At 41.4% G+C, this 15,392-nt stretch overlaps 1 protein-coding gene across 1 annotated transcript in view; it reads left to right on the plus strand.

Moving 5' to 3' along the window:
- Positions 1–15,392, plus strand: part of ANK3 (ankyrin 3) — a 206,454-nt gene that overhangs the window by 63,697 nt on the left and 127,365 nt on the right. The window contains exons 6-8 of the mRNA XM_035892536.1: positions 3,655–3,753; positions 7,500–7,685; positions 9,496–9,594. Of these exons, the coding sequence (XP_035748429.1) occupies positions 3,655–3,753; positions 7,500–7,685; positions 9,496–9,594 (384 nt within the window). The remainder of the gene's footprint in view (positions 1–3,654; positions 3,754–7,499; positions 7,686–9,495; positions 9,595–15,392) is intronic.

The raw sequence follows: 15,392 nt of genomic DNA on the forward strand, positions 1-15,392 counted from the left end.
GTTACCAAACTGCCCCTGGACCAGCTTTGTCCATGGTACTGAGCATCACTTGGGCCTTCGTAAAGCTTAGAATAAAGTTCTGCTGAATTTGTCATACTCACAGAGAGACCACCCAAGGATATCTTTATTGTGTTTTGTTTTTCTTTTTGATGCTGACCCTCTTTTCTGTGAGTTTGAATTTATCTCCTTTTGCCCTGAAGGTAACAGGGCCTGAAGGTAACCCAGCTGAGAGTGCCAGTATTAGGGATGTAAGACCTTCTTTAACCAAATCTTCTTTTCCGTTTAAAAAAAAAACAAAAACAAAAAAGGTGAATTTTTAAATTTTTACTGAGTCTGAATTTTATACCACTTTGTCATGGTTTCACCCCAGCTGGCAACTAAGCACCACACAGCTGCTCGCTCACTCTCCCCTGCTCCCATGCCCCCAGTGGGATGGGGGAGAGAATCAGGGAAAAAAAATAAAACCTGTGGGTTGAGATAAAGACAATTTAATAAAACAGCAGAGGAAAACAATAATAATAATGATAAAAGAATATACAAAGCAAGTGATGCACAATGCAACTACTTACCACCCGCTGACCGATGCTCAGCCTGTCCCAGAGCAGCTATCGCTGCCTCCCCCCAATTTATAAACTGAACATCATGTCATATGGTCCAGTTGGGGTCAGCTGAACTGGCTGTGCCCCCTCCCAGCTCCTTGTGCCCCTGGCAGAGCAGGGGAAGCTGAAAAGCCCTTGCCTGGTGTAAGCACTGCTCAGCGACAACTAAAGCGTCAGTGTGGTATCAACATTCTTCTCATCCTAAATCCAAAACACAGCACTATGCCAGCTACTAGGGAGAAACTTAACTCTGTCCCAGCCGAAAGCAGACCACTGTTCTAAGGGCTATTTAGTACTATTGGAGACAAAATTCTTTCTTTAGGCTTACGGCTCTCTGGCAATTTCAGCCCCTTTTTAAAGAGAGAAGAAAAAGCAAAGTATGGGAGGAAAGATGTTGAATACACTACAGTAATTTAACATAGGAGAAAAGGTTCTGCTCTGCCTCCCAAGTGCTGATAATACTTGGTTCCAAGAATTTTTGTCTATTAATTATTTTCTGAAACTAATAATTAGGAAGTGTTTCCTGCTTCCTTTCTAAATGCAAATGTTTGAAATGAAAAAATTAATCTTTGTTTCCAGCTGAGTAAGTAAATAGATATCGAGTATGCCATGAAATGATAGGGAAAAATGCCAGACTGCTGTTCACCATAATAATAACCTGTGACATATTAGGTACCTTAGCAAGTGCTTTCTGGCTTTGTTTTTCACTAAGCAGAATTCTAACTGTGTGGTAACGAAACCGTTAGTCCTTGGTTCTGGAGAGTGCATTAACACGTTGCTGACTTAGGCTTTGGCTCCGGTAGGACTTCAGCGCCTGCTTTATGCTGGTATCGATGCTTTCCTGAATAGAGACCAAGTTATCAAAATACAGGAACAGCAACAGACCTTGCAGCCTGTGCAAGCCTTGTAAACATGTGGCTTCACAGCTGCTTGGTGTCTTATTGATGGTAAAGTTCCTCTTGGATCAAACATCCAGTTCACGCCATTTCCTCTCCAACTGTCCTTTCTTCTGACCTCCTGTTTGTCTCTGCTGCCAGTGAAGGCTGCGTGCTCGGCCTCAGGTCACCTGCGCTCTCCTGCGTGCTCTGTGTTGGACGTGTGCCATGCAACTCTGCTCTGTTGCTGTGACAGTCAGATGTCTCTCAGCTGTTTTCACCGTGGCTACTATAACTGAGCCAAAATTCACTGCTATAGGTCTTAGGCCACGGTTTCACTTCATCTCTCAAGAGTCCAGAATGTTAACGTTTTGTCTTTGATGCAAATATATGGCCAAACTCTTCTTGGTTCATCTTTGTTTGGCTCTGTTGGTTTCCTGCAAAATATAGGTTGGTGTCCTTAGTAACTGTTCTAGCCAAATTGCTGAGCTGCTCCCCCTGTGCCTTCCACCCTGCTGAAATGTCTGCCATGGCCACACCACAGACGTGAGGGTCCTGATACTCTCAGCCAAACCTAGTTATATGGAAGCACTTCCTTAACCTTTCTGCTATTTAAGCTGGATGAAATCTCTCTTCTGTTTTACCTGTTATTTATAAGTAGCCCTTACCTCCTATTTTATTTTGTATTTCCTTTTCTCCTTGCCTTCCCCATGCTCTGGAGTAATCACCAGAAATGGTTTGTGGTAGAGCGAGAGGTCTGGGGGGATCTTAGCAGGGAGCAGTTGAAGAGGGAAGCTGATTCTGTCTGAAGTTTACTCAAGAAAAGTCTGAGGTTCACAGAAATCCCAATGGCATGAGATCTGGAATATAGTGAGAAGACAGACAGGGCCCTAACAAAGCCGGCTGAAATCTCAGTGACCTCCTGGCCAAAATGTTTAATGGCATCATCACCTTTGCTGGTACCATAAGGAAAGGGATCAGGCAAAATCAACAATATGTCTGACAACGAGTCATGCTGCGGTATGAAGGGTAAAAACATTTATCATGATGGATCAGAGGAGAAAGGGATTGTTGTTCTTATTGCTGATGCTGCTTTGCTTCAGCAGTATCAAACTGCTCAGTCAAAAGTATATGGATGGTTTAATTTGTTACTATAAAGTGTATCTGTCATTAGTTCACGATTCTGTTGGACTGAGGGATGTGCAGTGGTGGGTGAAAACTGAGCAATTTCAGGTGCAAATCAGGAACTTACATAAATTCCTTCAGGGGTATCTTGAATCCAGGACAGGTTTCATGACTTTATTTTGCTGTTTTGGTTTTGTGAGTGATGTCAAAGCTGTGAATTTCAGAAATGCTTACAGGGAAATGCAACAGAGAAAAATAGTGTCCTAGTGTTAGTATCCAAAAATTCAATTCCTGAAATGCTGTGACATGTATACAGTTAAGGCATAGACAAAAGCATTGACTTCAAGAAGAAAGCACTAGCCAAAGAATGAGTTAAGCTCTGCAGCCTCTAATACTTGTATTGCATTGATTGAAATGACTCACTTAAGCATAATTTGAGAAATGCTCTAATGTGGTCGGAAACACTGATAAACCTCTGTCTCAAACTACTGATCCTGAGATCTCCTGGTGCCTGAAATATGAAGTACCTGAGTGACCACAAGCAGGCTATGCGCAGAAGGCAGCTCTTTGAGGAGACAAAAGGCATAAGTAGCCGGCACAAGTGAAAGAGAAGTCAAAGCTAATGGAGAGAAGAGAAAAAAAATTTGAAAGTTTTCTGAAGAGCCATTGCCCTTGCTTTTGCTACAGACTTGTACTGTATTTGCCTGTCCCATTTTGCATTTCCATTGCTGTGCCTGCATGTATCCTGATAAAGGAATCTGAACCATAGTTCATCTCTACCAGATTGGTTTTTAGTTTGACTTCACAACATATGTAAAAGGAAGCATTCTCACTTAGCTGTGGGAATTGTATCTGGTCAGCCAAAGGATTCCACTGTGTCCTTTTAAAAAATACTACCTTTCTCCTATCTTCATTTAATTCGGGGGAGATCATGCCATTAGCTGGCTTGTGAGCACGCAGTTTACTTGGTTTCCTCCTGATCTACCCGAGTTTGGCAGATCTGTGGTATGTATGAAATGTTGTGGAGTGTTCACACTCTTGTTTTCCTATTTCAGAATGGTTTCACTCCACTGTATATGGCAGCCCAAGAAAACCACCTGGAGGTTGTTAAGTTTCTTCTTGACAATGGTGCCAGTCAAAGCCTTGCCACAGAGGTAAAAGTTTGAATTTCACACTTTATGAACAAAGTAAAATATGCTTCAGCAGTGATTCTTGCCAGCTTTTTTCAAACTAGTCTTTTAAATACAAAATTAAAGACCAATAAAATGTTCTCTCGGCAAAGTGTGCTAATGAATACTGAGTTACTGGCTTTTAGCAATTTAAATCGTCTCTTGCCATTTCTAAAATAAAAAATTACTTTCACTAGAAACAGTTCTAAAAATAGATGTGTTCTTAGTCATAAGTGGTAATCTTTCAGGTCTAAGTGCTCAAACAGGGAAGCTGTGTGCATAATATAAAAGTTCTCTGTGCTTTCATTAAAAATACTGAGTAATGCGGAGAGCAACCATAAAGCAAGAACAACTGTTTACCTACGCTTTGGAGCCAGCCCCGAGATTTCAGGGAAAACCCAGGGTTACGTAGTGCTTGGAGTGTTTTCTAAACTGCATTTATTGCCGTGCTGATACCCTCTCTGTAGCAGCCAGTTATCCCATCTGGTCTTGCAGTGATAATTTCAAGCTGACTGAAAAATGCAAGGTCCATCCTTGAAGACGTTCTATAATCTTTCTAGAAGGACACTTTTATTTCGTGCTTTAAAAAGTAATTTTAACTCAAACAGGGCAACCTGGAAGGAAAAAGAGTAGCAGACATACTAATACTCTTGAATGTACTGCATTGGAATAGGTTTTTAATCTGATGAATTTTCAGTTGTCTTAATTCCAAGATTTTGCTACCAAACAAAAAATAAAGGTCTTTCAGTATGTGCTCTCTCCAATATTTATTAAATTCTGATTGTTCCAGCTGAACTGATTCCATGAAGGAGATAATGCTTCTTTGAAAAAGTCCTACTTTTTGCAGAATATAAAATGCAAAATTAGTCTATTGCATCACTATACCTCATAGTATCGCTGTATAATGATGTACATATGGAATCTTTTTCTTCTCTTCTGAAGTCAGCACTGTAAAAAATTAATCACTAATGGATCAAAGTTATGTTTTCAAAATCACTAAAAATTAGGTATAACTAGAGGTGTGCATCAGAAACTGCTTTCTGGAAATGCTTAAAGATATGAAAGCCAAGAAATACCAAAATGACAGATTTTAAATCTGGAAAATTAATTGAAAAATTATAGTTTTCAGAACACTAATTTCTATTTCTTTGTGAGAACTTGGAAACAAAGCAGTCACAGGACCCCCAAAGATGTGCAATAAATTCAGACTTTTGAAAACATTCTTGCCGTTGATTATCTGAAAATAGAAATTTTAAAACTGTGCATGGATACTTGGTTCTTTTTCTTCGGTATTGTTTTTCCCTTGAGCATTGTATGTCAGTGGAGGTTGAGCCTTTCTCCAACTCGGCTTGATGATAAGGTCTAGTGCAATCTAATTTTATCCATGGAGAATACCTTTGAAGATATCAGACTACAAAACAATGTTGCCTTTATTGCTTTACTCGTTTGTGATAGTTGCTTATGGGTGCTTTTTTATTTCCTCTTGGTTCAAAGATAAACCTGATTTATCTTTATAAGTGCAAAAGCCTTTGTTATTAAATGATTGCCACTTAGCTAAATATTCATTAAAAATAAAACTCTTTAACAAAGGTGTTTTAATCTAAATGGAAAAATAGAAGCAACTATTTACCTTAAATTGTTTTTAGTTTGGGGGGGGGTTGTTTTATTTTTTTCTGGAGTGGGCTTTGCCTTATGCTTTAAAGTGCAGTTGTTAATTATAGCACTGACATCACGATGCTTGCCTGCAGTGGCTTTTTGTGGGCAGGCATCTTCAGAGAGCATGTGGTGGAAATGCGTTCTTGTCGGGGCTAATATTCTTGGTTGCAGTTCCCTTGGCTGTGGTACAGTGATCTCTGCACTCACCGAAATGATGGGCAACTCTCATCAGAGTTAGGAAACTGGGGGCATAGGGGATGGAGGCTGCTCTGGGGTTGAAATGGAGTGGTCCCTCCCATTTCTCCACTCCCTTTTCCCTAAGGAAAAGAGAAAATGTGTTCCTAGGATTTTTTTTTTTTTTTTTTATTATTATTACCAGCATTTCTAGCAGAGGAGAAAGCCTGATGAGAAAAGGCATTGTAGATAGCGAAACCACTTTTCTTTGTGAAATGGCTGATGGTGCCGCTGCCTTTGGCTGTATAAATAGACCAGGGAGCCAAGGTCTGCGGGTCACTACGGCACGAGCTGTCGCACTCAAGGTTTCTCCAGGCAGGAGCCTCCATTTCTGCAGGTACAGCGTAGCTATATTGCCAGAGCCCTCTTGTGGGGATACTCATGGAGTTTTTTGGCCTTCAGAGCTACACAGCATTTTTCACGCCCTGTGCTGCGCTCTGCCCGCAGTCGGAGGCTGCGCGGTTGTTTCACCCCAGGAGCTGCTCACAGCCCAGAGCTCTGCCTGCTGCTGGAGGATGGTGAGCCGGAGGCAAAGGAGAAGGCTGTGGTTAAATGAGTTAAAAAAAAAAAAAAAAATCATGGGGGGAAAAAAAAAGCTTGTTAGGACCCAAGGAATTTCAGTGATTTTTCTTTTTTTTTTTTTTCTCCTCCAAAATTTTGAAAAAATGCTCTTTTTCAGAACTACTCCTGTTTCTTCTCCTAAATTGAAGCGCTTTATGTTTGGTAAGCCAGAGAGAGAAATTCCTTATTGAAAACATTATTTTTAGTTCCAGAACTTAAAAAGTTAACACTTGATCTCTGGCTTTTGACATAGTGCGAGGTTCTACATTCTTCTGTGTCATTGCTGCACTTTTACTTCACACTTACAGAGTTTCACCGTGACAGAAGCAGTTGAAAAGTGAAACAAGGTGTTTACCTGCTAAACTGTAATGAAGTTTGGTAACATAAGCTTTGGATATATTGATTGAGAGACACAAGTAGTAAATAAATAAATATCCCAGGTAGAGTAACTTGCATTTGCGATTTATGGGTATTATCTTGGGCAAAGCTGAATGCATTCCTGGATTTGAATGCCACTTACATGTTTGGGAAGGAGCAGAATCTAAATTATAGCTCTTTCACTCTTTAGTTTTCTAAGAATCCATAAAAATAAAATGATTTTTCAGGTTTCTTATTCTGCACTACTTTGGTTGGCTATTTGCTAGTCTGAAAGGAAATAATTTCTGTTTGTAAGAGGATTGTCCATCACATCTATATAAATTTTCATAAATGGAAGTTCTCATAAAATAATTGGTGTATTGGGAGGATGTGGTACTCCTAACATTATTAGATTTTAAGTGCACATATAAAATTTATCAGAGGATAGAGCTGAAGTGTTGGGGTTTCTTTTTCTTCTTAAAAAATATAGATTATAACCTCTAGCTGTGGAGGGAACGGATGATCATTTCCTACGGAGACATCATTTACAATTGTAATTTTAATATTTCAGCTTTTTATACCTTTTTATATGATTATACACATACTTATTTATGTAATTGTTAATTTGTGAGTAATTTCTCACTTTTTTTCTCAAGTCTCAGTCATTTTTGTTTGCTTGTGTCTTATAGTTTTATGTTTAAGTGTGGAGTGCCAGAAGGGGGTTTTGAGTGTTTGGGACCTAGTTCACCAAGACTTTACTCCAATTTCAGTGTCATCGCAGGGTACTTTTAATTTGCACCATGTTATGCTTTACGTTTGAATTTGAGCCAGTACTGTTACTAATGCTGAGATCTCTTCCCTTCCCCTTTCCGCCCCCTGGAAAGCTTGGAACATGTGTTGAGAGTCCCCATTGTATGTTGCAGGATGGTTTCACACCTTTGGCAGTAGCTTTGCAGCAAGGTCACGACCAGGTGGTTTCACTGCTACTTGAAAATGATACGAAGGGAAAAGTCCGTCTTCCTGCCCTTCACATCGCTGCTCGCAAGGATGATACGAAGGCAGCGGCTCTGCTCCTGCAGAACGACCACAACGCTGATGTGGAGTCAAAGGTCAGTTGTAAAAAGAAAATAAGGTTTGATGCTATTAAGTGCTGACCACGTGTATTGCATCCAGTGACGATCTCCCTTAGTGTGAAGTATTTTTCTGCAGTTACACATAACTTTCTCCTATAGTGTATGATTAAGAATAACGTTTCATTTGCTTCCTTTGCCTCTTTCTCCCCCGTTCCCTCTTTGTTTAAATCAGGGTTAATTTCTCCTGTAGAAACTTTGCAAATGGAAAATAATAAGCAAAATATTACTCGAATTATTCTCTTGGGAATGAAAGCCACTCCCGCAGTGGTATGCTATAGGTATTGTACAATTAAGTAAACTGATTAGTTGTTTGTGCAATTGCCACTTTAAGAACTTGGGTAAACATGTAACAATTAACATTCAAAATACTCGATCATTCAGCTTCCATTCAGTCGAGCTTCCTTGTGTGCCGATTGTGCTGTCATCTGAGCTGCTATGCCGCGTAGCAATCATGAAGCTTTTTGCATCCATATCACCAGTGGTGAACTAACCGTTCATTTTTTCCCCCTCTTTGCTTCCAAATGTGTTAACCTAGATGATGGTGAATAGAACAACAGAGGTATATATAAATATATATATGCATCATCACTCCTCCATGACTTAGTGCTGCTGCATCATTTCTTCCTCCTCCTGTTTGCATTGCCTTTTATAGGATAGATACCTGCTTTAGATGAAATGAAGTAGCATGTGCTAGAGAAGACTGTAGATTAGATACCAGGGCTTTCTGCAGCTGAAACTAGGGTTTAAAAGTAAGCATTAAGTAAGCGTTCTTGGGAACTAACCGCCATCATAAAAGAGCCGTATTATGTAAGATGGAGTTTTCAGGGATTCTCGTGGAGCATATGTTTATCAGATGTGCTAAGAGCTGCAGACAACCCTGTCATGTTGTGCATCCAGGTCTGATTTTAGGCTTCTGCATGACACTTACTTTGATGGTGTCAGCAAATAGAATGATCCGAGAGTGGTTTTATATCTGCAAAACTCCCAAAGCAAGGCAGTGGCAGCTAGCATGGCTTGCTAACAATTTAGAAATGCATCTAGTTCCCATAAGGTTTCATACTTTGCAGGACTGATGGAATTGCTGCATGTTTTAGCATTATTTTAAAAGGAAATAAAACTACTTAAATATGAAAATAAGTTGCTGAAGTAATTTTATCAGTAAGGCATCTTCTAATTAGGGTGGTAACTCGTGGTGTCTGAACATAACCCAGTGTGATTGCCCACAGTGGGAGACTGATCTTTATGGTACTAACCCTTGGAAAAAAAAAATCCATATTAATAATTTAAAATCATCTTTGATGTTGTTTTCATTTGCATCTACTTTGAATTTATAAAAAACAGTTAGCAAGTATCATTAAACGACTTGTATATGAACTTCTGCAAAGAATCTCTAAGAGATTTAACTTGCAAGGCTGGTATAATACCGACAACAACTAGATATTTCTAGTTAGAAATTAATTTCTTATAAAAGACAGATCATTGCTTTAATACTTAAATGTTTTGCTGTTATTTTTCTGGAATAACTGAAAGTTTTATCCTACTTCTGGTCTTCTAGAATAATTATGTTAATTTTTTTTCCTCCTGCATAGCAATATGATTTTATTTAGACTCTCTGAGAGTCTATAAATAAATGTCAGTGAGTGAAAACTAGTACAGAATTGGAATGGTGACTTGCAGCAGACTCCTATTACTAGCTTTGGTCAGTGATGTGATACAAATTTTGGAGTACCAATGAGATATAAAAAAAATAAGTATCTATTGGTTTTGTTTTGTTTTGTTTTTCCAGAGTGGGTTCACTCCCCTCCACATAGCTGCTCACTATGGAAATATCAACGTAGCTACGTTGCTGTTAAATCGGGGTGCTGCTGTGGACTTCACTGCAAGGGTAAGTTTGAAATCGTAGTTATGCTTAGTTTGCTTAATCATCACTTTGAAACACTTTTTCTACGAGGGTGTGGAAAGATACATTGCTCTTGCCCACTGAGGGGCCTGGCCTGACTTCTCTTGTTCTGTTACCATGCAGTGTTAAAGGGGGTTTCCCTGGGCTGCTGAACTGAACCTGAGCTCTAGTCCTCACCTTTGAAAAACTTCCGTTTTAATCAAAAAGAACCACGATTTTCATAGTTCCAGTGTTATGAAACTTAGGCTGGGATTCAGTGAGATGAATGCTTCCACCTGTGGCTTTAACATATGGCAGGAGTGCTGTCCCTGTTGGATTGCCCTCAATATGCGGTTGTTTCCAGTGAACTTGAGGTGCAGGTGTACCAGTGAATTAAGCGGCTGTGCCTTCACTGCGTATGCGAGAGACGGGTGATATGTAAAGGAGATCTGAGAAAATGAGAGTCAGGTCATAGGTAAAGGAGATCTGGGAAACTGGAGAGGTAGAAAATGAAACGAGGTGTAGAAATGGAAGGGAGTCAGTAATGGGAGCTGTATGGCAGAAGCCACAGTAGATTGTGGGAACTAACCCTCCTGACCGTGTAAGTTGTGCACCAAAGTTGCAACACAGCCCAGGGAGTGACAGGGTAGTTGCTCAGGTGTATGAAAAAGGATTGGGGGCCGGGAGAGAAATGGTATGGGCTTTCCCTGTGTCCCCTTGGTTCACTCTGGTCTGGGTGGGGAGCAGCTGAACATTGCCTTCAGCTGCACCTTTTTGCTTGGGGGAGTGGGTCCATCCTCCCACAGCCAGCAGAGCCCTCATCTCACAGCCTGGGCCAAGGTTTGACCATGTCTGCTGTCAAGGGTTGGGTCTGTCAGACCAAAGAGGAGTATTAGAGTGAAGGAGTGTAGTCAAGGTAGGGAGGATGCGGGAGCAACAAAATGTAAGCAGGAGAAGTGTAAGGGACAGAAAATGACAGAGGGAAGTTACATATAGTTGGAAGAGCAGGAAAATAAAGAAATGTATATGGACAGGGATACAACTGTATGAAGAGCAAGAAAAGATGTTGCACCAGGCAGGAGACCAGAGACAAAAAAGCAAAGGCAGAGGTAACACAAAGTTTAATGAGCCAGGATGGAGGGCTAGAGAATGGTAGGGCAGAGAGGATGTGGGCAGAAAGCCAAGTAGGTGCTATGGGAATATGCAAGGCTGTAAGGAGGGAAAAGCAGGGACATGCCAATAAATAGAAAAGGGGCTAACATTCAAAATATATTAGTATTGGAAAATGCTGGAGCTAGAACTTCCTACTGAAGTTCTTTAAAAATTTGATTGCTCGTTAGCTTCTTCAGTAATGGCTTGGGCTGTATGAATAAGAGAATGCCTATGGAATTTCTGCTGACACACAGCCAGGAATGGTTGTCAGTACAGAGAGTGCAACAGAACATGGAAATGTGTTGAAATTCATAGTGGAAAACAGATCAAACTCTTGCCTAAAGAATATGCTTTTTTCTCCTGCTGGTTTCTCCAACAATCCAGCAACTAAGAAAGAGGAGGACCTGTCTGTATTTGTAGTTTGCTGGGTGGTGTGTGTGATATGGTTAAAAAAAAAAAAAAAAAAAAAAGCTCCAAAAAGCAAATGTGATTTCAGGTTAGTCTAAGGTATTTCTGATATAGACCAAAAAAACACCACAAACAAACAAAACCCCAACCAAAAAAAACCCACCAAACAAAAAAACCCCACCAAAACAAACCAAACAGGCTGTGCAAGAATCATTTTTCATATATCGCCCACAAACAGTGTTTTCCAAATCACATTCATCACTAAATGTGTTTAATGTTATTGGCGAGAGAGGGGTCCCAGGTTAGATCCACATGAAGTTCACAAGATGAGAGTAGATTTGGGGATTAAGGGTTTCTGGGAAGCTTCTAACTATGCGTGCTTTGCTTTCACTGATAACATTGACCTGTTATTCCCAAATCCTTAAACTGACCAAATTAGAGTATTAAGGCATGTTGAACAGTCATAAGCTTTGGCATTCAGTATTTGATAGGCTCTAATCACAGGAGCAAGGAAGATGAATGAGGTCTTGGGTCAAGTCTTTCCCACTCAAAAACAAGATTAGGGATTAACAATGCTACTACATGAGTAATTAGCGGCATTTAGTACCAGTACCACTAAATACCATCTGCTGATGCTTGTTTTAATAAAATAATAAACCTTAGACTTTGGCAGCCATGTTCTAGATTAGGGGTGCTGATGGAGAGCACATCCAAAGTAATAAGCCCATCCTCCCCTCCTCTTCAAGATCTAGAAATTCCAGGTTCTTCCTCCATTAGTTGTCATCGTCAGAGAGAGGCAGACTGCTCAGATAGCTGGGGAAGCGCAGATGCAATGACATCAGCCCGAAAGAGCAGTGGGCTGACGCTGTGACTCAGAGCGCTGCACGGCTTGTTTGTGCTTGTGATAGCTGGGTGGGGGCATCCGCAGAGCGCAGCTCTACTGTATGGTGGTTGCAAATCTAGATAAAGTAGCTGTGACAGAAGGAATCGTAGCATAAATAACAGTAATATGGAGATGAATTTTGTTCTTTAGTGCTTATCAGACTGCGGGTAATGAAAGCGCTGCACAGAAAGATGGGTTAGATTCTGGTAGTGCAGTGAATTTGTAGGCAAACAGAGCGCCAGTGCACGTTGAGTATAAAGTACAATTATTAGCACCAAGTAACAGAGACCTTGCTTGATCCTTGATTACCCAAATAGCGAAACAGGTAGAGGTACTGCTAGAACAGGTACTAAAAATGACCCACAGATACAGCCTGCCCACTGCCACCTCGTTGCCTCTAGTTGGTTTAATTTCTGTAAAATATGCTGTCTCCTCTCTGGAGGAAGGGCCCCTATTTGAGTTGTTGACAGTCTAAGACAAGCAACAGAGCAAAGATATGGAAGGGCTGTAACCCAACTGAGATCATACTGTGTGTATGTACTGTAGCCTTCAGCAGTACAAAGCACGAACTGTAGGATGGGGGCATCAAATGCATTTGTGCTTTTGCAAACCACCAACCATTTTTCCTTTGCTCTTGTAAAATAAATATGAATCAACACTACTTGTCTGCTCACCCTTTATGTTTAAACTGTTTAGGCAAGTGTCAACTCTGGGGAGAGATTTGAACAAGAGCAGAGTATTATGGTAACAGAAGATGCATGTGTGGAGGGGGCAACATGGAAGACAAATGTGTGAGGGTAGGATGAAGAGCCAGCTCCCACCATCAGTGCAGTGAAGGTGGGGAAGGGTGGAGAATATCCATGGAGGTATTTAAAAGATGTGTAGATCTGGTACTTAGGGACATGGTTTAGTGGTGGACCTGGCAGTGTTAGGTTAAGGTCTTTTCCAACCTAAATGATTCTATGATTCTAAAATGCAAATGGAAATGTAGGATGAAGGCAGAGCTCTGAGCCTTAAGGACAAGGGCAAGTGTGGTGAAAAGAGGAGCTGGTGAAAGGATGCAAGAAAAAGGAGGGTAGACCTGTGGCAAAGGAGATCCCTTCAGGGGCTGTGTTTTCAGTGCATTTCTGAGAGGCCTGAGGGAAGAAAGAATTTCCAGCAATGAAGGCAGGGAAAGACACGAGCTTGATGATGGCTCTCGGTGTGCAGGCAGGAGGTGAGCAGTGGTGCTGTACTGTAAGTAAATGATGTCCCCAGCGATTTGCGGTAGCAGCTGCTCCCCTCACCCCCGCTGGTGTACACCTGCCTGCCTCTCAGCTGTCAAATGCTCCCTTGTTCCCAGCTTTCACTGCATCTAAGAAAAATAGGCAGAGCTCCAGGAGCTCTTACAGGTGTTACAGTGCCTGCCAACCTGGGTACCTGCTCACCGTAGAGGTGGGGAGGGTTGGAAATGTACCTGCTTTTGGTTTGCACTCTTCCAGCTCAGCGACTAATTTCATGTCAACTCCTCCACTGAACTGCGTTAGGACTTCTGTGTCTGTGCTTTTTTCTCTAGCCTGGCTGAAAGTGCAGAGGAGATGGCACAACATGGAAAGTTCCATGTGGGATGGATGGAGATAATTTCAGTACACCAACTTGTGATGCCCCTGATTCTACCTATGTACAGGGAGGCAGCTCCAAGAACCTTCATAACCTCAGTCCAAGTAAAACAGGATCTCCTTATTGGGCTGGAGGTTTGCTATTTTGTAATTAAGGAAAAATACTAATTCCAAATTGCTTGACTTCTTGGGCTCAAACTCAACAATAAACCTGCCACAATTATTGGCAGGGTATGCACTGTAGAAGTAACAGGCATTTTATGTCTATTCATCATCCTTTCTCTGTAGTACCTTTTCACATGTGTGGCTATGCTTCTCTGAAACCCTTCAAAGCTAAAGAAATCCCTTCATTGCATCACTGTATTTCTCTCTTGCTTAACTGGGGGGCAATCACATATGAGCTAAAGAAGTGGAGTAAGAGAATAAAGGGTAACTGAGGCTGAAGTCCGTCTCCTTTCTTAGCCAGATTAACACCTAAGTGCAGTTGCTACCTGGGCTTTGAAGGATTGCAACAATTCCAGGCACCATTCTCTTAGCTGGCAATGGCACCCAGCATTGGAGAGGTGCAGATAAATCCTAGTTACAAACTGAGAGAAGGCCAAAGACCTTTAAGTCAGTCTATTTTATTAAATTTTTCAACAGGAAAAAGTAAGTTTTGTTATTTTAAGAAAAATACTGTTCATTGGCCACTTGTGCCTTTGAATCAAACTGTATCTGGTGTGTTACCTGGAGTTTTAATAATTTTGAGATCTACTTCCCATATTCTGGAACTTACCAACCTAGTGATTAGTATGGAGAAGCGAAATCCACCAAGTGGGCTCTCCTGTTCCAGGCTTGCAATTCAGGAGATCTGTTGTTGGTGTACAGTGACCATATGCGTAGTGAAAACTGCTGTCCTCCTGTCCTAGCTGCTGCCTCTGGAACTGGACGCTGTTGCAGGGGCTTCATGCCATGGGCTTGACTTTCTTTACCAGAATTAGGCCATCTTCAGCATGAGGGTGGGTGGGGTGCTGGAGAAAAAAGACAGGTCACAGAGGGATTTCTTCTTCTTTATCTCTCCGCTCCCTTCATATTTGCTCTAGGCTGCCTTGCGCTTTGATATCTAGGACTTGGACAGGTGTATCCAGATTTATGCTAAAGCAAGTAACAGCCATTGGAAGGAATGAGAAACCAGTTTCCTTAGCAGTCTGATTATATCTATGGTATCCCATGCAAGAAAGCTCTTTTGCTATAAACCAGACTCCTGCAGAGTGCCCGCCCTTTCCCCGTCAGGCCTTGCTCGGGCACCCGCAGGAGCAGTGCGCAGGGAGGGCAGGCGGTTTTATCTGCTGCAATTCCCAGCCAGCAATGGAGATGTGTGTCCAGACTGCCCTGTGCTAACTCAGCAACAAGAAACTGCAAATCAGTGTTTCTCCAAGGCTGCTATGCAGAACAGGGAGGTAAGGAAGGTCCTTTGAATAAATGCTGTTTTCTGGGAATTATAGTTAGGAGAAAGTTATCTTTTGGGGGTTCACAGAGTCTTCAGATATCATTCTTCTGTGTGAGATTATCTTCCAGTGGAAAGATCTGTCTAGCCCAGGTGAGGAAATGCCTCTGAAGCTCCACCTATCTCTGAGGAGCACAGTGGTGAGGAAGGAAGAAAGAAATTTTTCACTGCAGCTTCCAGAGCAATGGCTGAAAGGAACCTCTGTGACCCCCACGTTCACTCCGTATTTGAGCAAGTCCGAAGATTCAGGTAGCAAGGGAATCCTCTACATGAAGAA

Source organism: Egretta garzetta, unplaced genomic scaffold (assembly GCF_000687185.1).
Source record: "Egretta garzetta isolate BGI_Z169 unplaced genomic scaffold, ASM68718v1 scaffold204, whole genome shotgun sequence".
In the NCBI taxonomy this organism is placed as follows: domain Eukaryota; kingdom Metazoa; phylum Chordata; class Aves; order Pelecaniformes; family Ardeidae; genus Egretta; species Egretta garzetta.